Source organism: Podarcis bocagei, assembly GCF_964188305.1.
Source record: "Podarcis bocagei genome assembly, chromosome: 9".
Classification (NCBI taxonomy): Eukaryota; Metazoa; Chordata; class Lepidosauria; order Squamata; family Lacertidae; genus Podarcis; species Podarcis bocagei.
In genome coordinates, this window is record NC_138134.1 from 2484419 (window position 1) to 2512263 (window position 27845).

General features: G+C 44.8%; 1 protein-coding gene across 1 annotated transcript in view; it reads left to right on the forward strand.

Annotated features, from left to right (window-relative positions):
• SCAPER (S-phase cyclin A associated protein in the ER) overlaps positions 1–27845 on the forward strand; it is a 212502-nt gene that overhangs the window by 121548 nt on the left and 63109 nt on the right. The window contains exons 24-25 of the mRNA XM_081207983.1: positions 9894–10009; positions 25349–25472. Of these exons, the coding sequence (XP_081064109.1) occupies positions 9894–10009; positions 25349–25472 (240 nt within the window). The remainder of the gene's footprint in view (positions 1–9893; positions 10010–25348; positions 25473–27845) is intronic.

Below are 27845 nucleotides of genomic sequence, written 5' to 3' on the forward strand. Positions count from 1 at the left end.
GAAAGTTTTCCTTTCCCACTTCCAGGGCATTTCTCATTTGGCAGAGAAACATGATGCCTTTTTAATACCATATCTTGACTTCAGAATTGCTGTAGGAGTCCTCGCTTCTTTAGCTTTAAAATGTCTTTAGTCTATATCATTAGGCAACTTCACTTGCTGTGTGTATTTTTTTAAGAACAAAGCACAACACTCCTGACCTCCTCCGAGTGCTCCCTTAGTGACCACTAAGGTTGGCTTTTTTAAAGAAAACAAGGCGTCAAACAACATTTTGGGGTTTCATTCTGTTTTTTAGATAAATTTGCCGTCCATTGCTTCACCAGTCATGATGTCAGATATTTACATTTCAGTCCAATGTTTGTCGTAACTTTCAAATACAAGGGACTGTGGGCAGACAGTGTTTATCACAGTGGAGAGACAGTCGGGAATGGTTGGCCTCAGCGGTGCAGAGTCCGGCTTGGTTATTTACTCTAGAATCTGCACATTGTCAGGACCGTAGCAAGTGGCTCATTGCTGCCATGGCTGTCCCATCTGAAGCTTTGAGGCGAAGGGGGATACACTGAAAGTTTCTTTTAAAAATATACATCTAAGAGTTGAAGCAAAATCACCATATCAGTAGATTTTTATAGTATCTGGAACTCTTAGGAGTTCCTGCAATTTCTTTAGAGATGTATTTTCTTTTTTATACTAAGTGTGAAAAGGGGTAGCATTCTTTCTGTTGGTTTTACAGATGAAATTAGCTTTTTTTTTAATGGATTGTGATTTTTAAACATTGTGTTTTTTTATTTATTTATTTTTGGTACACTGCAGTGAATGGTAGAAGGTTTATAAGTTCTTTAAATCAAGGGTGGGGAACCAGTGGCACTTCAGATGTTTTTGGACTTCTAGTTCTATGAGCCCAAGCAAGCATGCCCAGGGGGGAGGAATTATGGGAGTTTTCTTAAAACAGTTGGGGGTCCAGTAGTTTCCACCCCGATATACACATAAAACAATTAACATCTGCTAGCAACGGTTTCAAAACTGAGTACAGGATGGAGGTCAAAAAGATGCACAAGGGTGGAACTACACCTTTGGAACTACACCTTCTCTTTGCAGTGACAGCGGGCGATGAGGTGCCTTCTGGGAGCGGCAGCATCTCCACTTGAGGGACCTCTGAGGCAAGAACATGAGGCCCATTTCTCATCTCACCCAGCATCCTGCTCTCCCAGGGACCAGCCAGGTACCTGCTGGAAACCTGCAAGCAGGATTCAAACACAAAAGCCTCTCTCTCCCTGTAGCCTCCAGCAACTGACATTCAGAAGCATTGCTGCCTTGGACTATGGAGCCAGAGCACAGCCATCATGGCTAGTAGCCCTTGATAAGTCATCATTGATAGATGAATTTGTCCAGTCCTCTTTTGAAACCTCCCAAGTTGGTGGCCATCACTATCTCCTGTGGGGGTGAGTTCCATAGGTCAACTGTATGCTTTTTGAAGAAGTATTTTTATCTGTCTTTCCAACATTCAGCTTCATTGGATTTCCCAAGTTCTAAAGAGGGGGGAAAGCCTGTCTCTGCCCCCTCTCTCCATGACATGATTAATTTTACAAACTTCTATCATGTCACCTCCTACTTGCCACTTCTCTAAACTATAAAAAGCTTTCTTCATAAGGGAGTCACTTGATCTGCTTGAACATTTTGGTTGTCCTTTTCTGAACCTTTTCCAACTCTACCAAAACTACACAGTAGTCCAAATGTGGTTGCACCATAGAATTGTAAAATGGCATGATGATATTGACAGTTTTATATTCAGTTCCTTTCCTAATGATCCCTAGCATCTGGAGGGCCACCAATATTCATTCACACTGCTTTGGGGACATCACTTTTTCCTGAGTTTTTTTGCACAAATATTTCGTGGGTTCGTGTTGTTGCTTCTTACTTCCTCTCCTTCCACGTTTATTGGGAGGAAGAATCTTCCTCTTCTGCAACAGTTCAGGGCAGGTGCGCCATCTCCATGGGGCAGCACCCCCCATGTCCACAAGGATGGGGCAGGAGGCCTGAAGGGATGCCGCCCCAGACTGTGCAGCGTCAGCCTGACAGGCGAATGTCACGCATGCAACGCGCAATGCATGGGGTGTCACTTACACTGCATGCATGACATCATCATCCCCCCCAAAAAATGTTGGGTGCAACTCAGTGCCTGTGTTTGGGGGGGCGGGAATGTGGCCTTACTTGTGTCAACCAGTAGCTTCCATTGTACAGCCCCCACACCCCACATTAGAAGACCCAGCAAACTGACCCAGCACGCATTTTGTAGCATCATAGATCTTGCCTAATCTGAGCACCAATTTGGTTTTTATTTATGGGGAGGTTGAAACTCTTTTTCTCCAGGAAGCTCTGTTGTAAAACTGTATTGGTGCATAAATGTCCTGCTGTTTGTTTTTTTTCCTTTAAACACACACACACATGCACGCGCGCGCACACACACACACACACACACACACAGGGGGGTACAGATGCCTCAACTTGGCCACTAGAGGGAGCAGTGCTGGCAGGAATATGGTGCTGTCTTTGACTGGGCTTGAAATCACAACAGCTGAAAATGGGGGTCTTCTAGTGTATGCTCAGGATTCAGTGTAACGTATGAATAAAAAGTAAACTTTTTAATCTATTCCTAGGCATACATTTACTGAAAAAACAAGTTCCAGCAACTTCAGTGAAGATTAATCCCTTACGTATCTATTCACAAGTAAAGCCCACGTTATTAAGCAGGCTTGCATTTGAAAAATAGGCAAACAGTACAGGAGACAAACAGGGATGCGGGTGGCGCTGTGAGTTAAACCACAGAGCCTAGGACTTGCCGATCAGAAGGTCGGCGGTTCGAATCCCCGCAATGACAGGGTGAGCTCCTGTTGCTCGGTCCCTGCTCCTGCCAACCTAGCAGTTCAAAGCATGTCAGAGTGCAAGTAGATAAATAGGTACCGCTCTAGTGGGAAGGTAAATGGCGTTTCCATGCACTGCTCTGGTTCGCCAGAAGCGGCTTAGTCCTGCTGGTCACATGACCCGGAAGCTGTACGCCGGGTCCCTCGGCCAGGAAAGCGAGATGAGCGCCGCAACCCCAGAGTCGGCCAAGACTGGACTTAGCGGTCAGGGGTCCCTTTACCTTTACCTTACAGGAGACAAACATCCTCAAAGGCTTCTGCTCAAATTCCTCTGATTGCGCTATTTTTTCCATTCTTGTGATGACCAACTGGAAGAGAGAAGTTTTTAGGGAAAACAGCTGAAGAGGCCTTAGTGTCCCATCTCTTTCACTGATGAAATGACTCCTGTGTCATTTGTAGTACAGTGGTACCTCGGGTTAAGTACTTAATTCGTTCTGGAGGTCTGTTCTTAACCTGAAACTGTTCTTAACCTGAAGCACCACTTTAGCTAATGGGGCCTCCCTCTGCTGTCGCACCGCCAGAGCACGATTTCTGTTCTCATCCTGAAGCAAAGTTCTTAACCTGAAGCACTATTTCTGGGTTAGCAAAGTCTGTAACCTGATGCGTATGTAACCTGAAGTGTATGTAACCCGAGGTACCACTGTAATTCATGTTAAGAAATCAGTAATTAATATTGATAATTGGGTTTGTTTGCTTCCCCTCTTTCCTCCCCTCCCCCTCCCCCTCCCCCTCCCTTTCCCCTTTCATGTCAGGTATTTTTAGAATGTAAGCCTGATTTTTTTTGGGGGGGGGTTGCTTCTTTCATTGCTTCTAAGCCACTTTGAGAGCCTTTCTGGCTAAAGGGGAAGGTATAAATGCTTTGAATGAATAAAAAATAACACTCTGGAGAGTGGGCAGTAGGAATGAATTGCAAATTCTGCCAAGATTCAAATAATTTCAGCAAAAAGTTTGCCAACTGACCTTTCTCTATTTTTTAAAAAAATAAGCATCTCTGAATATACACCAGTTTACGTCATTTGTTTTTTGCAGAGAATTTAAGTTTTTTCTTGGCACAGAACCTGAATAATTTGTCTGGTGTGCCTGTGGGGATGGGGATGCTGCTAGTCTCGGACCCCTGCCAAGAATAATCCCAGAGCCTTCACACCATAGGAATATATATAGAGTTGCAATCGAAATTATTCAGCCCCCATTGCATAGCTGTCAACGTTTCCCTTTTTTAAAGGGAAATTCCCTTATTCCAAATAGGATTCCTCGCAAGAAAAGGGGAAAGTTGACAGCTATGCCCCATTGCAAATCAGGTTTATTATCAAAATTTACTGACTTTCAACTGTTTGAAATGAGCAAATCAAAAGCAATTGAAATAGCTCAACACAACCGATGCTTCAGGTGGTTCCCCCAAATTCAGCTGAAATTGCAACTTCTAGTGGCTTCTCCAGTCTCACTATTATTCAACCCCTTCATGGCAAGCATCTTTAGTACTTAGTAGAGCAGCCTTATGCTGCTATGACCTGCTGCAAACGAGAGGCATAGCCAGACAACAGCTTCTGGCAGCATTCCTGAGAAATCTGAGCCCCTTCCTCCTGAGCAATGGCCTCCAGTTCAGTAATATTATTTGTGTGCTGCAACCGCCTTCTTCAAATCCTAGCAGTTCGAAAACACATCAAAGTGCAAGTAGATAAATAGGTACCGCTCTGGCGGGAAGGTAAAGCGCGTTTCCGTGCGCTGCTCTGGTTCGCCAGAAGCGGCTTAGTCCTGCTGGCAACATGACCCGGAAGCTGTACGCCAGCTCCCTTGGCCAGTAAAGCGAGATGAGCGCCGCAACCCCAGAGTCGGTCACGACTGGACCTAATGGTCAGGGGTCCCTTTACCTTTACTATTCAGTCATTTCTTTTAGGCTCTTAATAAGACCCAAGTAGTTAATAAAAGTTATTTTGGGCCATTTTATGCATTGATTTTCATGGTGTGACCTTTAATATCATGGCCCATGCCAAGACACTTTTTTTTTTTTTTTTACCTTTTCAGTGAAAACGAGGTCCTCACAAACCGACTCAGATGTAGAAACAGGCTTAAGGTGCAGCTTGGAATATGCATCCCTATAACCTTTAGTGTCTTAGTTGGCCAATGGCATTTACCAAGAAGGGCAACTTTTAAAACAATTAAACTGTGGGCACACGCACCACCCCAGGCGCCCGATCAGCTTGCTCTGCGGCTGATGGTAAAACAAAATAGTAAAAATTAGGGTTGTGACATTTAATAGATTTGCAGTATTCATCAATTAGAGTAACAATTTAAAACTTTTTGATTGAATTGTTGAATATTGCAGAGTATACGCAGACTTTCTGGAAGTATCTTGTTGGAAGCTGACAGGATGACCAGGAACAAAGTGCTGCTTATTAGTAACTTGGTTACTTAGAGGTTTATTATTTACAGTAGACTCACAAGTTACTACAGTGGTACCTCGGGTTACAGACGCTTCAAGTTACAGACGCTTCAGGTTACAGACTCCACCAACCCAGAAATAGTACCTCGGGTTAAGAACTTAGCTTCAGGATGAGAACAGAAATCGCGCAGCGGCAGCAGGAGGCCCCATTAGCTAAAGTGGTGCTTCAGGTTAAGAACAGTTTCAGGTTAAGAACGGACCTCTGGAACGAATTAAGTACTTAACCCGAGGTACCACTGTATATACAAGATACAGACACGGATCTTAACTTTCTCTCACACTGAACTCAACTTCAGCTGACTCCAAGCCTCTCCTACACACACCAACAGACCAACCAGAGAAGTCATGAGTCATTATGCCTATATGGGTGACCTCGACCAATAGCAAAATTGTATCCAAGGTTCCCATATCACCAGGCAGAAAAACTCCTCTGCTCAGACTTCCTGGCCTTCCGCCAACTCACTAATTGCTTCTGTGAGAAAGCTGGATCAAAGCACGTAGGCAAAATCCCAACATGAATAAACAGGCATTCTAATTAATCTGTTAACTTATTATTATTATTATTATTATTATTATTATTATTATTAGGCTATTTTCAGTACGTTTGTCCAAAGGCTAACACGGCAAGTAGGCTCTTAGAAGAGGTATTCCGTCCTGTAGGAGAGATGAGGGAATGCCTCATTTAAGAGGATGATTGTTAGAAGATACATGTGCATCTTCTAAAACAAAATAAGGGGTTTTTTTTTTGCTTGCAAGTACTTAATTTCAAACTGCCTACATATTTAATAGATAGGTCAACATCCTATGATTATAAAAGTTTAAAGCCTGGTGGTGGTTGTGATGATAATAAACCAGTTACCGTATTTTTCGCCCTATAGGACCCACTTTTTCCCCTCCAAAAATGAAGGGGAAATCTGGGTGCTTCCTATGGGGCGAATGCAGGCTTTTGCTGAAGCTTGGAGAGCGAGAGGGGCCGGTGCGCACCGACCCCTCTCGCTCTCCAGGCTTCAGGAACACATCCGCAGCCTAGGCAGCCCTACGGGAGGTCCGGCAGGGATGTCTAGGCTGCGGATAGCAGCCTGCCGCCCGGCGGGCAGGGCGCCCTGAAGCAGAGCGCCCCCCTCGCCAGGCAGACATCCGCAGCGTGGGGAGCCTTGCCGGACTTCCCGGCAAGGCTCCCCACGCTGCGGATAGCAGCCTGCCGCCCGCAGGGGGGGCACCCTGAAGCAGAGCGCCCCCCTCGCCAGGCAGACATCCGCAGCGTGGGGAGCCTTGCCGGACTTCCCGGCAAGGCTCCCCACGCTGCGGATAGCAGCCTGCCGCCCGCAGGGGGGGCACCCTGAAGCAGAGCGCCCCCCTCGCCAGGCAGACATCCGCAGCGTGGGGAGCCTTGCTGGACTTCCCGGCAAGGCTCCCCACGCTGCGGATAGCAGCCTGCCGGCCCCGCAGGGGGGGCGCCCTGATGCAGAGCGCCCCTCGCGCGGGGCAGATATCGGCCAGCCCCACAAGCTCGGGGGACAGCAGGGAGGCGCAGCGCCGCCATCCCACTGTTCCTCGACCTGGTTCTGTTTCCCCGACCTGCTTTTGGGGGGGAAATAAAGGGAAATTTTTTTTCCTTTATTTCCCCCCAAAAAAACTAGGTGCGTCCTATGGGACGGAGCGTCCTATGGGGCGAAAAATACGGTAAAACCATTTATGAGCTTTAACAGATTGGTAAAGGCACCTGACGTTTGTAATTTGGCTGCAGAAGAGTCTGCGGAACATTTTTAAAGGAAACATAAGGATTTTTAAAATAACGAAGTAGTTAGCCAGCTGATTTTCAGCTTTTCCAATCCTACAGATTCCAGACCCAGACACCCACCTCTGCCTTGTAAATGAATGTGCAGAGCCTTGTTCCCCATCTGCTGCCTTTGCCTACAGCCAAGGAAGCTCTTCTCCCCACCCCCACCTGGGCCTTGATCACAAAGGACGTAATTATTGTCTGCGGGAGAGTCAAGTACAAAGACAGTTCATCCAGCCTGACCGCCACTGCTCTATGGGCCACCAAAGATTAACAGCTGCTTCTCCTTTGATTAGGTTAGGTAATAACAGTTACTTTAGTTAATAATTGGATGGGTTCCCAGTCTGTGTAATTCAGGTTTAGGCTGTCATTTTTTGCTGGCATGTAGCTGAGCTGTAGTATTGGAAGGGAGCCTGTAATCCTATCAGCTGCCACTAAAGTCATAGCAAATTCAGATCCGTTAAGGTGTTGTGTCAGGTAGAGAAATAAAGAAGCCACACGGTCAAGGTGCAGGCTTTCTTCTGTGTCTAATCAAATCTGAACCAAACAGTTTTTTAAAGGGTGTTTTAAATACAGTATACATATATGAATACAAAGAGCTTTGTCTGTTTGGGCCTGCAATTTTCTTTCCTTCCATATATATATTTCCTATCTGCAAAAGCACTCATAGCATTTCACAGTTTAAAATAACAGGAAGTAATTCAATTTTAAAAAATATGAAAGAGGACAAGTAGGGAAAAGGAAAATAAGCAAATTCAGATATTACAGCCTCAGTTCTGGGGGAGGAAGAGCCACGTGGCCTTTGGTCAGACTAATCATGGGGATGCACATTGATGGAGCCAGATCTGAGAGGGGATGAACAAAATGGCAATTAGAATAATAATATAATTGTAGTTGGAAGGGACCCCAAGGGTCATCTAGTCCAACCCCCTGAAATGCAGGAATCTCAGCTAAAGCACCCATGACAGATGCCCATCCAGTCTCTGCTTAAAAACTTACAAGGAAGTAGAGTCCCACGTCTAATAGCTCTTACTGACGGAAAGTTCTTCCTGATGTTTAGTTGGAATCTCATTTCTGGTAACTTGAAGCCATTGTTTCAAGTCCTAGCCTCCAGAGCAGGAAGAAACAATGAGACCCCCTTGAATCCAGAGATTTGGATATATGCCCCAAGTTTAGATTTGTGACACATGGCCATTTCTGCCTGTGGTCACACCTTGGACAGTGGCGAACTCAAAGGTGTTTTCATTGCAGGGTGAAGTCTTTCTCCCCCCAGCTCTGCTCCTGACAGAGGCTCCATCCCAAGTGCTTTCAGGATCAGGACTTCTTCTGGTTTAGAAGGAAGCTGGGGTTGAAAGGTCGACTCTAAGAACTCTCTCTTGCTGTCAGGCTAGTGCTGGCACCGTGCTTTTCCTGACGAGCTTCCTCTTGCTTGCCTTGTCAGTCTTTCAGATAGTTCTCCTTCTATGCCAGTAATCCTGTCTTAGGCTCCAGGGCTCTAGTCTTTTCCCCTAGCTAAACAGCTCTCCTCATCTTGCTTGCAAGCCTATGTCTCCATGAATACCAATTTCTGTTGGTATTCAGCTGCTGGATGTTCCAGCTGTGGCAATAGTTGGATGCATAGGTCTTTTCCACATGGATCTCTTTTCTTTTTAGCTGGAGATGTCAGGAATTGAACTTGTGACCTTCCGCACATAAAGCATGTACTCTTCCGCTGCACTGAGGCACCTCCCCTGTGTGGTCCCTCCTCCCTTTGAGCATGTGGAACTAGCTGTGTAGTTCTCTGTGTCCTGGTCAAATTGCCCAAATGTCACCTAAGTTCATACATTCTGTGCGCAGACTTGGCATAGCCAAAAGCAGACAATCCCTAAAGCAAGGAGCATGACTCATCGTGGGGGGGGGCAGTAATAAGGTCCTTTTGCTTTGCATGGCTTGGTTCGTGTGTTTGCTCATTCACAATAGAATTGACTATAGGTAGTTCCCACTAGTGGTTGCCAAGGTTTCTCCAAAATATAGTCAAAGCGAGAGGTGTTTCTTTTTCTTTCCCCCGGTTATCTGGCTAAGACCCAAAGAACTGTGTGACTGGTTCTGCACACCAAAAGGATTGGTTTACCTTGCTCAAATAGCTGCCTCCTATGTCTTTTGGCAAACTTCTTTTGAAATTGAAAGGACTTCAGTGGCATGGAGGATCCAGTACCTGGAAGTCAAAGAACCCCACTAGCTCAATGGAAAGCTTGGTGCTTGGCTGAACCATTTGCAGTCAACATTTTAATCAGGCACACACGCATCATGACCAGGCATTGAAGAAACATGCTCTCATGGAAGGCAGTGATGGCCACCAAGCAAGAAAGAGGATTAGAGAGATTCACGGAGGAGGAGAGGGATGTTGATCACTCCTGGAAAGGACGGCGGTGCTTCTGCCTCCACAGAGAGAGGCAGCAAGGCTTCTGGAAACCCCGGGAGGGAGAGGGCTGCTCTTCTGCTCTGGTCCTGCTTGTGGGTTTTCCACAGGGGCATCTGGGTGGTCCCAGTGGGAACAGGATGCTGGTCTAGATAGGCCTCTTCTGGCCTGATCCAGCAGCTAGCTCTTCTTACATCCTGGATGTCATGCCTAGTTTCTCAAAGGTTTGCTGCATTTGAATGTGGACAAGTGTTCTATATAGCACTGAATAGTAAGCTTGTGCAGTCAGACAAAACATTGCCTGATAAATCAGTAAAATACTTGGACTAATTACTCTTACTTTTTATGTTTTCAACGCAGAATACAGCAGATCAGGTTGCATTTCACGTGGCAGGGGGATTTACAGCCCTGGAACAAGTCCTTCAAGTTGTGACAACTTCGGCCAATGCGAATGCAGTTTCACGAATCCCTCTGAAGTGAGTAGGATGTTTTTTCATAGAATCATAGAGTTGGAATAGACCACAAGGGCCATCGAGTCCAACCCCCTGCCAAGCAGGGGGGTTCCCTTGCCTTTTTTTCGCGGCAAGTAAATTAATGGCATCATTGGTGGCTAGAACTATTTTTCTGGCTCTTGTTCTATCTGGCCTTCCTGTTTATTGATCTGTAAATGATAGTTGGTTTGCAGAGGGTTTTATACGGCTGAGTCCTGCTTTTGAAATCCTTTGTGCAAGGCAGGGCCTGACGCCAGAGCAAGTTTTTAAGCTATGTATTTATTTAAAATGTTTATATGTCACCTTTTGAGACTCTTTCAATGCAGCTTACAATGAAAACACAGAAATACAATGAAACTGCTGATAGATAAAATACTAGATGAGACTAGATGATAACCCAGGCAACCCTTCTAAAATTACTAAAATATTAAAATTATTTTAGATGGCTTTGAGTATATTTTCACACGCTTGGACTTGCAGTTGTTGCGTATTTGTACAGAGAAAGTTATCTTGTCAGTCAAGAGCATAGGAAGATGCTGTCCCAAATCTATGGTAGGTGCCAGCTTGCCATAGGTTCCATTTTGTGCCCACATGGAGCCACTTGGCAGCTGAAGTGACTTCCTCAGCACCGGTTGAAAAACCGGTGTTCTGCCAGTGCGTCATGTGTTCCCCCTCCCCTGGAACTGAGAAGCCATCATGCCCAGGCTTTTGACTTTGATTATTTATGTTGGTGGGATCTGTTGCAGAAGCTTTGTGCTACTTGTGATCTGTAATTTTGAAATGATTCTTTTTGAAACTAGAGGACTCATTGAAATAATTTTGTGTTGGGCAATGGTTTTGAAACCCTACAGGTTTTGAATACCTTTGCAAATTATTTTTGGTTACCTCCAGTCTACCAGATTGTTGTGTATATGCAAGTCTCATTTCACCCTGCTGCACTCCCCAGCCATACCCCATTTTAGTGCTACCTCATCCTCCTGCCCCTTCCATTGAAGAAGGAAGAAAAGAGGGAGGACACATGCAAACTTTGCAGGCAAGTTTTCCTCCAATTTCTACTGATGGGGGAAACTGGCATGTAGGCTGAGTGTATGTAGGAAATGAGCAGCAAAAAGGGGAGGGCGGGCACATGAGAGAAACGTGGAACTTAAAAGAAGGAAGTTCCTAATGAATGCTGAACTGCTTTCCAAGTTGTGTGAATAGAGCCTTTTGTAAGGGTTGCTGGATTTCTATGGTACCTTTGGCAGTGATTCCAATTGTAGGTTCAGGACAGGCATACAGTTAATCATAGATAAACCTTGGCAAATACTAATTTCGGGGCTTCAAAAGAACTAATCATAAAAGGAAGGATCCTATGTAATTCCAGTAGAAGCCTACATGGTATCCAGACAAGTGCAGAACGCTATATATCTCACAGCCATTGCAGTTACTGATTTTAGGGTCACTATGACATGTTTATTGTATATGATGATCCTCTAGATTTCAGCAGTCATGAGACACCAGAGGTCATTTCAGAAGTACCTGAAAATTCAGATAGTTTGTAAAGGTACAGGCAGCAATTTCCTGCCTATCTTTTCCCTGCCATTGCAACAGAGCAGTGCTCTGGGTGTGTGTTGTGCTTGTGTCAGGAAGAGAAAACAGCCTAATACTTAAGGAGGGACAAATGGTAGCGTGAATGGAAAAACTCCTTTGTGACTAGTGCTCAGTTTGCACACAAACTGAAACAAAACTATGACTCAATGAGCATATGTTAGTGTGGGGGTACCCAGAGCAAAAATTGTGGGGGCTGCACTCCCTGCTCCCTCCTCCAGCTGTGCTGCCTGGAGCTAAGCCATGGTTTGGCTTAGACTTATTCACAAACCCAGGCTTGTCGTTTGTCTTGCAAGCTGTAACTGAGGTTGGTTGTTCATCTTCTGCTTGCAGTTTGTTTTGGGGAGACAAAACATGAGCCCAAGTTGACACATACCGTATTTTTTGCCCTATAGGACGCACCGGCCCATAGGACGCACCTAGATTTTTTTGGGGGGGGGGGAATAAAGGGGGGGGAAATTATTTTTCCCCCAGGCGTGGGGCTGGGGCGGGGGAAGCCCGAGCTTCCCCCTCCCCCAGAACAGGACCCAGAGCGATGCCGAAGCTGCGTGCAGCTTAGGCATCGCTCTGGGAGCTTGCGGGGCTGGAGGAGGGGGAAGCCCTCCGCCAGCCTTCTAACCAAGTCGGGGGACAGCAGGAAAGGCGCGCTGCGCCTCCCGCTGTCCCCCGAGTTTGCGGGGCTGGCAACGGGGAGGAGCAGGCTTCTCCCCCTCGCCAGCCTTCCAACCAAGTCGGGGGACAGCAGGAAAGGCGCGCTGCACCTCCCGCTGTCCCCCAAGTTTGCGGGGCTGGCAACGGGGAGGAGCAGGCTTCTCCCCCTCGCCAGCCTTCCAACCAAGTCGGGGACAGCGGGAAAGGCGCGCTGCGCCTCCTGCTGTCCCCCAAGTTTGCGGGGCTGGCAACGGGGAGGAGCAGGCTTCTCCCCCTCGCCAGCCTTTTAACCAAGTCGGGCACAGCGGGAAAGGCGCGCTGCGGGGCTGGTGACGGGGAGGAGCTTGTGGGGCTGGCGGTGGGGCTCTCCTGAAGCCTGGAGAGCGAGAGGGGTCGGTGCGCACCAACGCCTCTCGCTCTCCAGGCTTCAGCAAAAGCCTGCATTCGCCCCATAGGACGCACACACATTTCCCCTTCATTTTTGGAGGGGAAAAATTGTGTCCTATAGGGCGAAAAATATGGTAACACTAAACCAAACCATGACAGAGCTCCAGATAATGCCGTGGAGCTGGGGCTGGAGTAGGAGGGAAGCAGCATAGTATCCACAAGCGCGCACGCTCTCGCTCTCTCAGCCATAGTTTGTCTTAGCACTGCAGGTGAACCAGGCCAGTATTAGTTAAGGTTAGTCTCTTCCACATTCTCTGCTGTAGCTTTGTAGATGGACTGTTCTACAGAGGAGCTTCCATTAGACAACTTTCTAAAAACCACCAGAGGCATTTCCAATATGGTTACCAAGAGCAATAGGCAAATGCCAAACATCTTGTCCACGTTGTTATATAACTGAGGGTAAGCTCTTGTCTGCCAAGTATTAACACAGAACTGGCAGATTTATAAACCCCTTTAAAGCAAACAACTTACAATAAAAACCTTAGATGAGGCCCTTCAGAGAAACTTTTCAGTCATAAATTACATTGACGTTCCAAGAAAATATGATAGAGATGATATGCTTATGCAGTTTACGCAATGATTTAAAAACACCAGTTTAGAGATACTGTGACGTGCCATGGAGAACGAAGTGTCGGGTTATATGAGGGCAGCATTTGGGTGCTGAGGAACCCTTCGGAGGTAATGGAAGCCTGCCACAAATTCTTCCGTAAGCATCATGGGACGCCGCGGGGTTCTCATGCTGCTGGTGGTAACACATGAACCCCCAGCGCCCCTGGGGTGGAGCTGAAGAAAGGAAAGGACCAAGACAGAACGAGAGCTCCAGACAACTTGCCGGCGTGGCTTAGGACCAGGGAGGCTGTGAGGTGTTAACAGGCAGAGGAACTTGGCCTAGTGTGGGATTGTATGGCAGAGGTCCGACGCTTCCCAAATCTATTCCATTGAAAGGTATTCCTCCCACCTCAGCCTGGTGCCGCTCCTTGTGAAATTATTGCTTCTAAGCAGCTCTTACATCTGAAGGTGTCTTTATACTGCTAACCCTGCCAGGCCTGCGGACAGTGGTGGCTGGAGGGCCAAGAGGAAGGAAAGAAGGCAGGTGGATTTCTCAAGCGAAATCTGCTCTGTAGGGAGGAAAGTGAAGCAAACTTTTCGCCTGGGCAACACTTCTTCAGTGCTAGAAAAATAGCCTTCAGGGCCAACTCTCTTTTGGGGAAGGTTGTCAGCAAGACAACTCTGTGTTTCCCAGCAGTGTCTGTCCCCTTGGATGTATCCCATACAATCTTTCCTGATATTAGTTGTTTCTTTTGGTTTCAGTCGGGTTTCTTTGCTGTTGTTATACATTATCCTTTTAAAAAAGAGAAAATAAAAGGCCCCAGTGGTATTTTAATAGCATACCTGTTTATGTCTCCCTTGGGGTGGATGTGAGGAGATTATATGCACTGTTATCCTCATCTCTTTCCCCAAAATCCTGGCAGCATGGGGCAGCTCAGAACCTTAATCCAATGTCTACAAGATAAAGCTTTATTTTAGCAAAGGTTTAACGGTATGCCTTTTGTTTTGGATTTGCTGGTATTATTAGATCAGCAGGATAGACAGTACTATGAAAAAAGTTGCATTTGTGCATGAAAGATGAGGGTTGGTTCCCTTACTGCCCTCTAATAAAACATTCAATCTTACAAAATAGAGGATACATTTAATATTATGAGCCATAGAGATGAACAGTTTTATTAGAGGCATGTGCAGAAAGTCAACTGCATATCAAAACCTACAAATGAATGTAAGAAGAGGATTCACATAGCTGCTTCATAAATTGCTCAGATTTGCTACTGAGTGTGCTTGACACGTGTTTGTGTATGCCTGTATGATAAACGTTGCGATATCTGGTGCAGAATTGTGATTTGGCTAGGAGTAATATATTTAGATAGACATTTTATCCTGTGCTTCTAGTGCCTATGCACTACTCAGGGTGGCTTATAGACATTTAATATAAGCAGAAAGACAGGTTCTTGCCCCAAGGAGTTTACAATCTAAAATTCAACACAGGGGAAACAACACAGCAAAGAGAAGTGGATGCAGTTTATTTACTTATTGCATTTATAGGCCACCTTTCTGCCATATAGTTCCAGGCAAAATATACCGTATTTTTCGCCCCATAGGACGCACTTTTTCCCCTCCAAAAATGAAGGGGAAATGTGTGTGCGTCCTATGGGGCGAATGCAGGCTTTCGCTGAAGCCTGGAGAGCGAGAGGCATCGGTGCGCACTGACCCCTCTCGCTCTCCAGGCTTCAGGAAGCTATCCACAAGCCTTGCAAGCCCGTGGGAGTTCCCGCGGGCTCACAAGGCTTGCGGGCAGCAGCCTGCAGCCCCCGCGAGTGTCTGCAAGCCTTGCGCTCCCGGCAGGAGGTCCCGCCGAGCGTGCAAGGCTTGGGGCGGCAGCCTGTCGCCCGAAGCATGGGTAGCCCTCCAGAGGGCTCCCCGTTCTTCGGTTGAGTGTCTGCAAGCCTTGCGCGCCCGGCAGGAGGAGGGGGGGGGAAGGAAATAATTTTTTTTTTATTCATTTCCCCCCAAAAAAGAGGTGCGTCCTATGGGCCGGTGCACCCTATAGGACGAAAAATACGGTGTTTGTCTCTCTCTCTCTCTCTTTCTCTCTCACACACACACAGACACAGAGAGAGAGAGAGAGAGAGAGAGAGAGAGAGAGAGAGAGAGAGAGAGAGAGAGAGAAGCAGCTGCAAGAAAGACTTGTGGTGCTTCCTGCTAAAAACACAAAAGTCAGGTGGTTAAGTTAACTCATACACAGATTTATAATCGATAGTGTTTGCTGTAGAAAAAATGGCTGTCACCCAGAGAGCCAGCTTCTTTACATGCTCCGAAGGGCTTCTTTCCGCCTTTGAACAGCAAGCCAATGTGCTGTATCCGCAACTGCTTTTGAAAACCCAAGTAAGAGGTTGCCATGTGTGGCTATGACTGTATGAAACAATCCTAATTGGACACACAAACTAGTAATTATTTGGATCCTGGCCTATGTCTCTATAGCTAATAAAATGACAGATTAGAGTAGTTAAACTATGGAAATATTTCAGCTTGCTAGAGTGCTTAATCACTTCATCACCTCCAAATATTTCATTTTCATTGGAAGTTGGGAAATAGAATCAACCTTCATATAAATCATACAGATTTCTATAATCTATCTATCTGTCTATCTATCTATCTATCTATCTATCTATCTATCTATCTATCTATCTATCTATCTCTTGTTAGGCAGTTAAATCTGATGTTTGAGAGAGTGTATGAGTGTGCATATGCATGCAGGTGTGGGCAAACAGAAGCACTCTATTGTTTTTTATTATTGTTTTCAAGGTACAGTACTAAAGATTCAAACCTTTCCTCTGTAGCTGCATGGCTTGGAAATTCACTTTTAAGAAATGGAATACTTGCATTTATTACCTAATGTAAGATTTTTGTAGGAAGACCGGCTACAAATCCCTAAAATATTTTCACGATTTTGCATTTTGGAGCTTTTGGGTGCATTCACATGTTACAGTAAGCCATAGTTGATGGTTTACCATGAACACATGTTGCATCCACTTCCCTCCTCCCCTGGCATGAGCAGGAGTGACAAACCATGATCACTGCCTAGCATTATATCCAAACTGAGGATAATTGCTTGATTCACTCCAAATCATGATGTGTTTCCAAGTCTTGTTCTTGACTTAGTAGTTGTAGTTGGAGCAAAACGAAGAATGATCCATGGTTTTGGCCTAACACTAAGCTAAGGATCATGATTTGTTGCTCATGCTAGGGAAAGTGCAAACCTCCATGTTCACAGCATTAACTATGGTTTTCCATGATGTGCAAACTGGGCCACAGCCAGACTTAAAATTTGAAAAACCATAGTAAATTCTATGACGCTTCCAATTCTAACTTTCTCTCTCCCCCCCCCCCCTTTCCTTTGACTTGAGAAAATAAGCAGATGATAAAGGTGCTGGGCTTCACACAAGTTGCTGATCCGAGGCATGTGGAAAACAGTAGCTTATCCATGTGTCTGGGCCACCACCTGTGGCAGGTAGAGGAGTTTGCACTGATGTAGCTTCAGAGCCTGGCGTTCTCTGGTTCATGGGGTCACGAAGAGTCGGACACAACTAAACGACTAAACAACAAAGCTTCAGCAATGCTACTCTGGCTTGGCAGGTAGAGAAGAACATCTTGTTCTGCCAGACATCAAGTTATAATTTCATTATAAATCTTTCTTTTAAAATATCATAGGAACGTAGGAAACTGTCACAAGCCAGGTCAGACTGTTCATTTGTCCTTCCCAGGGTTGTCTGCCCAGACCGGCAGTGGCTCTGCAGAGTCTCAGACAGAAATCTTTCCCCATCGCCTGCAGCCTGGTCCCTATAAGGGAAGATGCCCGGGATCAGCCAGGAAACCCTCTGCCTGAAAAGCATGTCCTCTTCTATGGAGCTCTGGTGCATCCCAGTATACAATGCACCCATTTTTTACCATTGCATGACAAAGTACATGTAAACATGCTGTGAATCAAGTTGTAAATAGTTTCTTGCAGCCAAATCTTAGGAAAAATAGGAGGGATTTACTAGAAAAGCACAACCATGCTTCAGAGGTAGACAGATTGTAGGGTTCAAGCTGATTTAGGGAACCTAAGACAAAGCAGCCACCAATCATATTACATTCAACTATTATAATAAGCTCTTTGCATGCTGGATATGCTTTGAGGTGTGTGATGCTGGGCAGGGGAAACAGGAAATGCCCCAATTAACTAAATCCAATAAACTGAAGCTCAGTCCAGATAAGACAGAGGCAATGTTAGTGGATGGTTCCCTAGACCAGATAGGTGGAAGACTGCCTGCTCTTGATAGGGTTTCCCTCCCTCTTAAGGAGCAGGTACATAGCTTGGGGGTGCTGCTGTGTCCACTGCTATTGTTTGAGGCTCAGGCGGCCTTCTGTCAGCTTCGGCTGGTGGCCCAGCTGCATCCCTCTCTGGACAGGGAGAGCCTAACTTCTGTGGCCTACGTTCTGGCAACCTCCAAGCTGTATTGCTGCAATGCATTATGCGTGGGGCTGCCATTACAAAATGCAATGGCCAGATCACTCACCAGAACAAGACAATTTGAGCATATAACACATATAATCTGGCACAATTGCACTGGCTGCTGATTAGCTTCTGGGCCCAATTCAAAGTGCTGGTGTTGACCTTACAGAGATCAGGACCTCAATACCTTAAGGACTGCCTCTCCCCATACAAACCAATCTAGACCCTGTGCTTGTCATCTCTGGCCTTTCTTTGTGTGCCTTCTCCCTGAGAGTTTTGGAGGGTGGCAGCAAGAGAACAGGCCTTTTCTGTGGTGGCTTGATTGTGGAATGCTCTCCCCAGAGAGACTCGCCTGGCACCATCGTTACATGTCTTTAGGCACCAGGCAAAAACATTCTTCTTTACCCAGGCCTATGGCTATTAAATATTCTATGGCCTGTGAAAGGGGGGGTGACTATTATGATGATGACTATTTTATTATTAGGCTGTCTGTATGCTTTTTACTGTGTTTTTATCATTGATGTTCTGTAATGTGTTTTTAATGTTGTACTGCACCCTGTGACATTTTGATAAAGGGTGGTATATCAGTTGAATAAATCATAGTCCCAGTGGTGCAGCAGTAAAACTACTAGCATATTTGCAAGCCTATGCAGGGTCCGGTATGGTTTCAAATTAAATGGGGACCTGCATGTTGAGATTCCTGCCTTGCAGGGTGTTGGGGTCCCTTCCAAATCTACATTTTTATGATTCTATGAACAACATACATGGAAAGTGGAATTTTGCAAACCTTTGTGTTTAAGTGGGGGTGTGGGGGTGTCTTGTTTTAATTCATAAACCATTTCATGCTCATCTCAGGGACCTTGTACAGAAATGGTAACACTAGACAGCTGTCGTTTCCTTAATAAGATTAAAATTAAGAAATTAGTTTGCTGACTTTAATCTGCCATTTAACCCTGTAAACCACCTGGGACCTGCTCTGCTGCCAACACTTTGCATTCTGAATTTAAAAATTGTATCTCTGAACCTGAGCCGACAACATTTCTGAATATATTCTAATTATCGCTATCTGAGGTTAAGAAGCTTATACTGCTGATTTTCTGCCTCCATGTTGTAGCATAGAATAAATGACAGAATTTGCCTTTGCCGCCTTGGTTCAAATGAACTTTGTTTTTTTCCTCTTTGGCGCTTCAGTTCCCCCACCCAACCCTTCACATAAGGATTTCTGTGGGAAACCATGAAATGGGGGTTGTTAGTCTAGCATAACTCCCACAACATGATAAGAGTGATTTTGAAGTTCCTGAAGTTTTACCACTTGGGGAATGGATGCTTGTGTGAGTTGGCTTTAGAAATGTTGCAGTAAAACAGCCAATGTGTGGACTTTAATTCAAGATAAACAATTAAAGACATTTTCAAATAAATTTATTTTTCAAACTGTATGTGTTTTAAATTTTTTTTGTGTTAAGCAAAAAAATAGAAGAGGTTCTTTATAAATAAATGACAAATCTTGATTGATGGCCTTGAATGATTTTTAAGAACAAACCATTTTAGTTATCCTTTATAGACAGGATATGTTGATGTGCAGCTGACTCACCCAGATTCAAATAAATGGTTGGATAACCACACTGCCGAGTTACTATTGGAACAATGCCTTGTTTTTTGTTTCACAAATTTAATTTCTATGAAATATTTCTCTCCTGCCTTTTGAGCATGCGATTTCTAAGGTTGTGCAGAAATAAAATGCTAACATAATAGTATGTTGTAAAAAATGGAAGCTGGCTACTTTAAAAATGGTAGGCAGAAATCCACACAGAAGCGGGAATAATTAAATATCCTTAAACATCTGTGGAATTTTCGTTTAACCTAATATCCAAATGTCAAAGCTGGCTCCAGGTTTGCTCAGGCCCAGTCTGGTCAGTGTTCCCTGTCAGTGGGCCATGATGGACTTGCTGAGTCTCTAGACCACTGTTTCCCAACCACTGTTCCGCGGCACACTAGTGCCTGGTGTGCCGCGAGATGTTGCCTGGAGGGAGGCGGGCGAGTCGGGCGGCGAGAGGCGGGGCGGCGGCGGCGAGGAGAGGCCGCCCAGCGCGGGGCTCTCGCCGTCTGCCTGCCTGGCTGCCTGCGAGCTCGGCGGGCAGCGCCTCCGTCCGCAGCGCCCGCCTCGCGGCTCTCATTCCCTGCCCCTGCCAAAGCTCACCCAGCCAAGCCGCGCTCTCCTTCCTGCCTCGCTTTGCTGCCTCTCCCCCCACCCCCAAAGCTTGGAGGTTCCCCGGCAAGGGGGAGGGAAAAAAATTGAAACTTACACTTTTGTGTGTCCCTCCCGGCGTGACGCTGCGCGCTGACGTCACGGGGCTGTAATGGTGGTGTGCCTCGAGATTTTTTTCATCAAACAAGTGTGCCTTTGCCCAAAAAAGGTTGGGAAACACTGCTCTAGACACCCTTTTTATTTCCCATAATGCTCCAGAACAGTGTTGACTCCATTATGGGAAATGAAAAGAGTGGCTAGATCCAGCTGTTTGGCACTGCTTGGAGTCCCCAGATTTTGCAGGGGGGGTTAAGGGAGGCCAAGGTCGGGTGGCATCCGTGGGCACTTTGAGGGCAGCTGTTCTTCCAAATGGCACAGCTGCCTGGTAAATCAGCGGATTGAGTTGCAAGACATTATCTCTGGTTGACAACCAGCTTACCTCTGAAGGTGGGGGCACGCAGAATGAGACCTACTCTGAAGTTGTTAGGAATTGGGCAGGTCTGGCAGAAGAAAGGCAACTGGGCAAAAGGAAGGACATAACCTTTCCTATAGGAATCTTGACAAATAATCCAATCACAGTCCCTACTGACAAGCAAGTATATACCTCACATTTGCTCAAATGTCTGGTGGTCACTATAGATCTAAGATTTGCTTTAACTATCTAGCCTTCCATGGGTGTAGACAAGGAGGGACAGCTGCCCCCCCAATCAAGTAAATCAGTACAAAATACTTAACCAACTAAGGTTCTGCCCCGCCCCCAACATAAATTCTGGCTTCGCCTATGTACCCATCCCTATCTTGAGGGCTCTGGATGGGTTGCAACATCTTTAAAACCCATGAACAAGGCAAAAGTTTACTAATCTCAACATGGTTAAAGTAAAACAATTCCGATACTGCTTTCCTTTTGGCTACAAGAAGCCATAGCACAAACAGAAACTTGGCCATGGATTTTAAATGTTCCTCTTGTTCTTCTTCCTCTTCCTCTTCTTCTTCCTCCTCCTCTTCTTCTTCTTTTTAAGTCCACAAATGATTCCTGATACTCCGGTTTGACAGGGGTATGTCTGCTCTTTTATCTGCTCTTTCCTAAAGAAGAATTGCTAGAATGTGCTCATGTTCAGGGGTGCCAATCTTCTCCCAACCTGACCTCCTGGCACTACATAGCACGGCAGAAGGATGACAGAAAGATTTGGATTCCTGTTCACAGGAGAGAAAAGATAAAACTGGAGGGTGACAATAAGAAGATCTGTCCTCTCCTTGGTCTCTCCTCTTCCTGCCCAGCTTTGTCTTCTTTTTTCTTTTTTTTAAAGTATGTCCACAATTTTATTCAGGTAAAAACCTATTTTGGTGCTAGAACATTATATAAGCAGCTACCGATCCACCCAAAATAATTGTTGTCACCAAGAGTTTTTCCAGAGAAAACAGCATGAAATGTGTGTATACAACACAACCTTACATCAGTTGTTCCAAAATGCAATTTTGCAATATATATATTCCTTGTTTGTTCTCTGTTTACTAACATCACACACTCAAAACAAAAGCTCTCTGTACAAAAACAGATTAATAGCACCAATTAACCTCTGGGTTTGGAGAAACACAGGAGAGCAGACCTGGGCAAAAACATGCCCAGTGATGCTTCCCTCAATTCCTTTTTTTTTTTTTTAATGCTTTAATGTGTACTTGAAAAGTTTTTTCAATTCATTATATATTAGGTCCCAAAACTTTTTCATCTTTTCGCAATCACACCACATGTGGTAGAGATCCCCATCTTTTAATTTACATTTCCAACAGGCTTTATTGTTCAATTTATACATTTTGGCCAATTTGACCGGGGTAATATACCACCGGTACATCATTTTTCCCAAATTCTCTCTTAAGGTTGAGCATGCTGTAAATTTCATCCCTTTGTTCCATAGTTTAGTCCATTTATCGTATTCAGTATTATAGCCAAAATCAACAGCCCACTTTATCATAACTTCTTTAACCATCTCACCCTTAGTATCTCATTCCAGCAGGTAATCGTACATTTTAGACAGGAGTTTTGTTCTGCTTTCCAAGATGTCTATTTGATATTTAGACTTTTTCTCACTGAATCCCTTTTTTATCCTCTTTTACTAAACCATTTACCTGATGGTATTGTAACCATCCTGTAAGCCCATTTATTTCCTCATATGGTTTAATTTTCCACCCGTAATCTGTTTTCACTAATATATCTTCATAAGTTATTCTCTTTCCCTCCATATTTAATTTTTTAGTTATTAACACATCTGTCGGGGATAACCACCAGGGTGTAGTTCTCTCTAGCAAGTTTTTATTTTTTCCCATACGTCGTATAAGGCGCCCCTGAAGATGTGGTTTGTAAAACCTTTGTGTATTTTCACCTTGTTATGCCATAGATAAGAATGCTATCCGTATCTATTATTATATCCTTCAAGGTCCAATAAATCAATATTTTTTAAAATTATCCATTCTTTTATCCAGCATAAACAAGATGCTTCATAGTATAACCTCAAGTTTGGTACAGAGAACCCTCCTCTCTCCTTCTTATCAGTCAATAGTTGAAATTTAATCCTAGGTCTCTTTCCTTGCCAAATGAATCTTGATAGAGTTTTTTGCCAATCTTTAAACTGGGATGTCCCTTTGATCACAGATGTCATCTGAAAGAGAAACAACATCTTCGGTAAGATATTCATTTTAATTGCAGCTAATCTTCCGCTCCAGGATAGCTTTAATCTGTTCCAAATGCCCAGGTCCTTTTTAATCCCTTTCCATACTGGAAATTATTACTAAATAAATTAATATTTTTAATCGTTAGCCAAATCCCTAAATATTTTACTTTTTTCACCGCATTAATTCCAAATTTTTGTTCCAGTTGTTCTGTCTCATTCTTATCCAGGTTTTTAACCATCATTTTAGTCTTTGTTTTATTTAACTTAAATCCAGATAGTTTACCAAATTCCTCTAATGCTTTCCCGACACTTGGTGGTTCCTTTAAAGATAAAACCAGATCATCAGCATAGGCCTTCAATTTAAACTGTGCCCAGCTTTGTCAACCACTTGGAGGAGGCAGGTGGGGTCAGAGCCACAAAAGTCAGGGGCACATACTCCCCAAAGTCAATTTGCCAACCTCTACCTTCATGTACATCACGTTTGCCTTTTAACTGAAGGAACTGCTGCGACCTTTGCAAATTACTGCATCAGCTGTGCCCAAAGTGCCAGAAAGCATATATTGCCACACAAAAAAAGAAAAGTTTTCAGAAGGCCTAAATGGTTGACAATCATATAGCAGTTTGTTCTGCTTGACTGCTGTCTGACATCTAGTGTAGTCATTTATAACTGTACACAGCTTAGTACAAAATAGCTGCCTTTGTGTTCTTTCCACACTCTTAAGAGGTGTAAATGGCTCCCTAAACTATGGAATAAGTCCCAGTTGTCTGTAAGGTGATTGGTTATGACCTTTTGTATTCTCAAAAGTCATTCAGGTGCATTGGCAAGGTTCTGTTTTTTTGTTGGCTTTTGTTTTGTTTCCCTGTTTCCTCTTTTGTCACATTGCACCACTTCCCAGGTGATGCCTTTGTGAACTGGTCCCAGCTGAGCACTGTCAGTTAGACAGGAAGATGGTCTCATGTACCTTTGTTGCTGATGATTTTTCAACAAAATTGACCATTGATTGTCTCTTCCCTAATGCTACATTTATTGTAAAAGATGGTTACATGGCAATGGCAAAATGCCAGAAATGTCTGCTATGATCATTTGCAGATCCTCTTTATTAAGGATTAGTAAAACATGTATAACTTTAAGGGCTTTTGCATACATACGGAGCCACGTGCGTTTCACCCTTTACCTTATTATGCCCTGTACAAAGAGGCTGCACTTTTAATGAATCTTAGCTTTCAGAGTTTTTGCTTTATGCTTAAATTTCGGCCACAGGGCAGCTGTTGAGACTGCCATGCACAGGCAGAATATTTATTTATTTATTTATTTATTTGCATAATAGGTAAAGGTACAGGGACCCCTGACCGCTAAGCTCAGTCGCGGATGACTCTGGGGTTGCGGCGCTCATCTCGCTTTACTGGCCGAGGGAGCCGGCGTACAGCTTCCAGGTCATGTGGCCAGCATGACTAAGACGCTTCTGGCAAACCAGAGCAGCGCACAGAAACGCTGTTTACCTTCCCGCACTTTGACGTGCTTTCGAACTGCTAGGTTGGCAGGAGCTGGGATCGAGCAACAGGAGCTCACCCCGTTGTGGGGATTCAAACCACCGACCTTCTGATCGGCAAGCCCTAGGCTCTATGGTATAGACCACAGCATCACCCGCATCCCATAATGTGTATATTGCCCAAATACCATAGATTCCGGCACATATGGTGACTTTTTAACCCCGGAAAAGAGGTTAAAAAGTTGGGGGTCGCCTTATACGCTGGGTATGGGTGGCGCAGAGCGGAGCCCCCCCGCCCCCCGTTGCTGCTTTGGAAGCAGCAGCAGCGAGCGGCAGGCTCAGCTCTGCACCGGGTGGCTTTCTCCTGGCACGGAGCTGCCCAGCGTATTAGGCGACTGGGCTTATAAGACAAATCCCCAAATTGCAGCTGCTAATTTGGGGGGTCGTCTAATGCGCCCAGTCACCTAATACACCGGAATCTACGGTAATAATGTCCTCTGAGTGGTAACTTTTTATAGAAAGAACCACACTGTTCCAAAATGAGCCCACATTGCTCTATGAACATAGGGATCATGCTTCATGTGATTGTCTTAAATAATAAAGGTTTACACTCTCAAATTTTAGGATGTTGTGTGCATTGCAAACAATTACCCCATTTAAATAGGCTGCATCTGAGGGACAGGTGAGAAAGCAAGAGCCGCAAGTACAGCTTGCCTCCTCCCCTTGCAGAGTTGCCGTCTGCCGCCATTCCACGGGGCCACATTGCAGGAGAGATGAGCCACAGCAAGCACCTTCGGCTGCTGAGCAGCGACTGCTGGCCGTGGTGACAGTGCTCTTATTATTCACATCATCATCAGGCTGGACCTGTGGAGAAGCAGCCCAATAATCGTGGATCTCTCTCCCTTTGTATATTTACCTAAGAATCTTACCAAAGTATTTTAAGTAGTTTGCTAGACCTTTGAGGGCCACATTTAACTTGATCTTTTTATCTGGAAATTCAATTTTTTTATTTTATGGGTTCTTTCTTTCCTCCTGTTGTGTTCCATATTCAGAATTTGCTTTGTCCTTTGGCTGTGGTCTGCTGTTGGCATAAAAGTCAAGCTCAAAAGATGTCCCACAGAACCATTGATTTATATCACCTTGATTGGCAATTTTCCCTTAAGATGATTAAAATTTCACTTTATCTCTTAGGTCACTCTGCAGTACAATAAACGCTTATCACCTGGCCTGCAGTAACTGTGTGGAAAACTGCACCTATGTTTTGTTCAGCAACAAGATTACATTTTTAATGGACCTGTTGATGCACCAGTTAATGGTATGTAATGCTTTAACTTTGAATTAACTGTGTTAGTGCTATAGTGGTGACTAGAAATACCTGATATAACTGGACCACTTACATCATGGATGTTGTGTTTACTTCATTTTACCAATGTGATGTGCAGACATTTGTATCTTCCTCTGACACGTAAAAAGGAGCAGAATCGGGAGCTTGCAAGTTTGAGGAGGGCAGCAAAGGGAAGGAGGGGCTCAAACCACAGCCCCATCATCTGTAAAGTAAGAGGCAACATTTTAGAAAAAAGGACATTTGCGTGAAGGGACTTATTCTTATTAATAATAACACTAATTACATTTATCAGTTGGTTTATACAGTAAAAGTTCTCAAAGCAACTTGACAAGGTAAAATACAGCATATAAAGCAGTTTATACCAATAAACAATACAAAATGTGTAAAATGCTCACCCAACAACATATTAATAGGAATAATTCGTACCCACCCCACAATAGATGAGCACCACCATAGGAGACAACACAAATTAGCTTGGGTATACAATAAAAGTCCTAGCCTGTTGCCTAGAGGCTGACAAGAATGGCACTAGGCATGTTTCCCTGGGGAGAGCATTCCACTGACAGGGGCCACCACTGTGGTCAGGGGTTGAAGCCATCTCACGTTCACTGCTCTGGTCAGACCTCACCTGGAGTACTGTGTCCAGTTCTGGGCACCACAGTTCAAGAAGGACACTGACAAACTGGAACGTGTCCAGAGGAGGGCAACCAAAATGGTCAAAGGCCTGGAAACGATGCCTTATGAGGAACGGCTAAGGGAGCTGGGCATGTTTAGCCTGGAGAAGAGGAGGTTAAGGGGTGATATGATAGCCATGTTCAAATATATAAAAGGATGTCACATAGAGGAGGGAGAAAGGTTGTTTTCTGCTGCTCCAGAGAAGCGGACACGGAGCAATGGATCCAAACTACAAGAAAGAAGATTCCACCTAAACATTAGGAAGAACTTCCTGACAGTAAGAGCTGTTCGACAGTGGAATTTGCTGCCAAGGAGTGTGGTGGAGTCTCCTACTTTGGAGGTCTTTAAGCAGAGGCTTGACAACCATATGTCAGGAGTGCTCTGATGGTGTTTCCTGCTTGGCAGGGGGTTGGACTCAATGGCCCTTGTGGTCTCTTCCAACTCTATGATTCTATGATTCACTGCTTGCTGCCGCATAACTTCCCTCTAACTGCTTCCACTTGGGGATAAGTGGCAAAAGGAGACACTCGGTAAGGAGACAAATGTTGAGGGGCAGGGGCGCATTCGCCTGAAAGAAAGCTAACGTCCGCTTTGTACATGTTGGGAGTAGACTTACGTTTGTTGCCCTCTCGCATAGTTGAAGTCTTGGAATTCACATGGGCTATTCTGCATTCTGTTTTTAATACATGAAAATGCATCATTCTGCATCTTAACAGGTTTTGCAAATCAAGGGGGGTGGAAGAGAAAGACAGATACATTTTAATGGGGAAACTTTTAACTTTCACTTAATTTCAGATGTCATTAAATATTTTATTAGAAACTCATTTTTAATTCATAGTAACCTCCTTATCATGAGATATTTAGTCTAGGACTGCTACTTATAAATGGTGTGTATATGTTTTCATGAGCCAAGCAGTTTGTTAATTGAAAAGTTATGTATGTGCCTTGAATAATTTACATTGCACAGTTAGAACCAATACGCCATAGGACAGTTGACAAACACTTAAGAGGAAGCCTTCATTGTCAACAAAAGGAATCATAGAATCATAGAATCATAGAGTTGGAAGAGACCACAAGGGCCATCGAGTCCAACCCCCTGCCAAGCAGGAAACACCATCAGAGCACTCCTGACATATGGTTGTCAAGCCTCTGCTTAAAGACCTCCAAAGTAGGAGACTCCACCACACTCCTTGGCAGCAAATTCCACTGTCGAACAGCTCTTACTGTCAGGAAGTTCTTCCTAATGTTTAGGTGGAATCTTCTTTCTTGTAGTTTGGATCTATTGCTCCGTGTCCGCTTCTCTGGAGCAGCAGAAAACAACCTTTCTCCCTCCTCTATGTGACATCCTTTTATATATTTGAACATGGCTATCATATCACCCCTTAACCTCCTCTTCTCCAGGCTAAACATGCCCAGCTCCCTTAGCCGTTCCTCATAAGGCATCGTTTCCAGGCCTTTGACCATTTTGGTTGCCCTCCTCTGGACACGTTCCAGTTTGTCAGTGTCCTTCTTGAATTGTGGTGCCCAGAACTGGACACAGTACTCCAGGTGTGGTCTGACCAGAGCAGAATACAGTGGCACTATTACTTCCCTTGATCTAGATGCTATACTCCTATTGATGCAGCCCAGAATTGCATTGGCTTTTTTAGCTGCCGCGTCACACTGTTG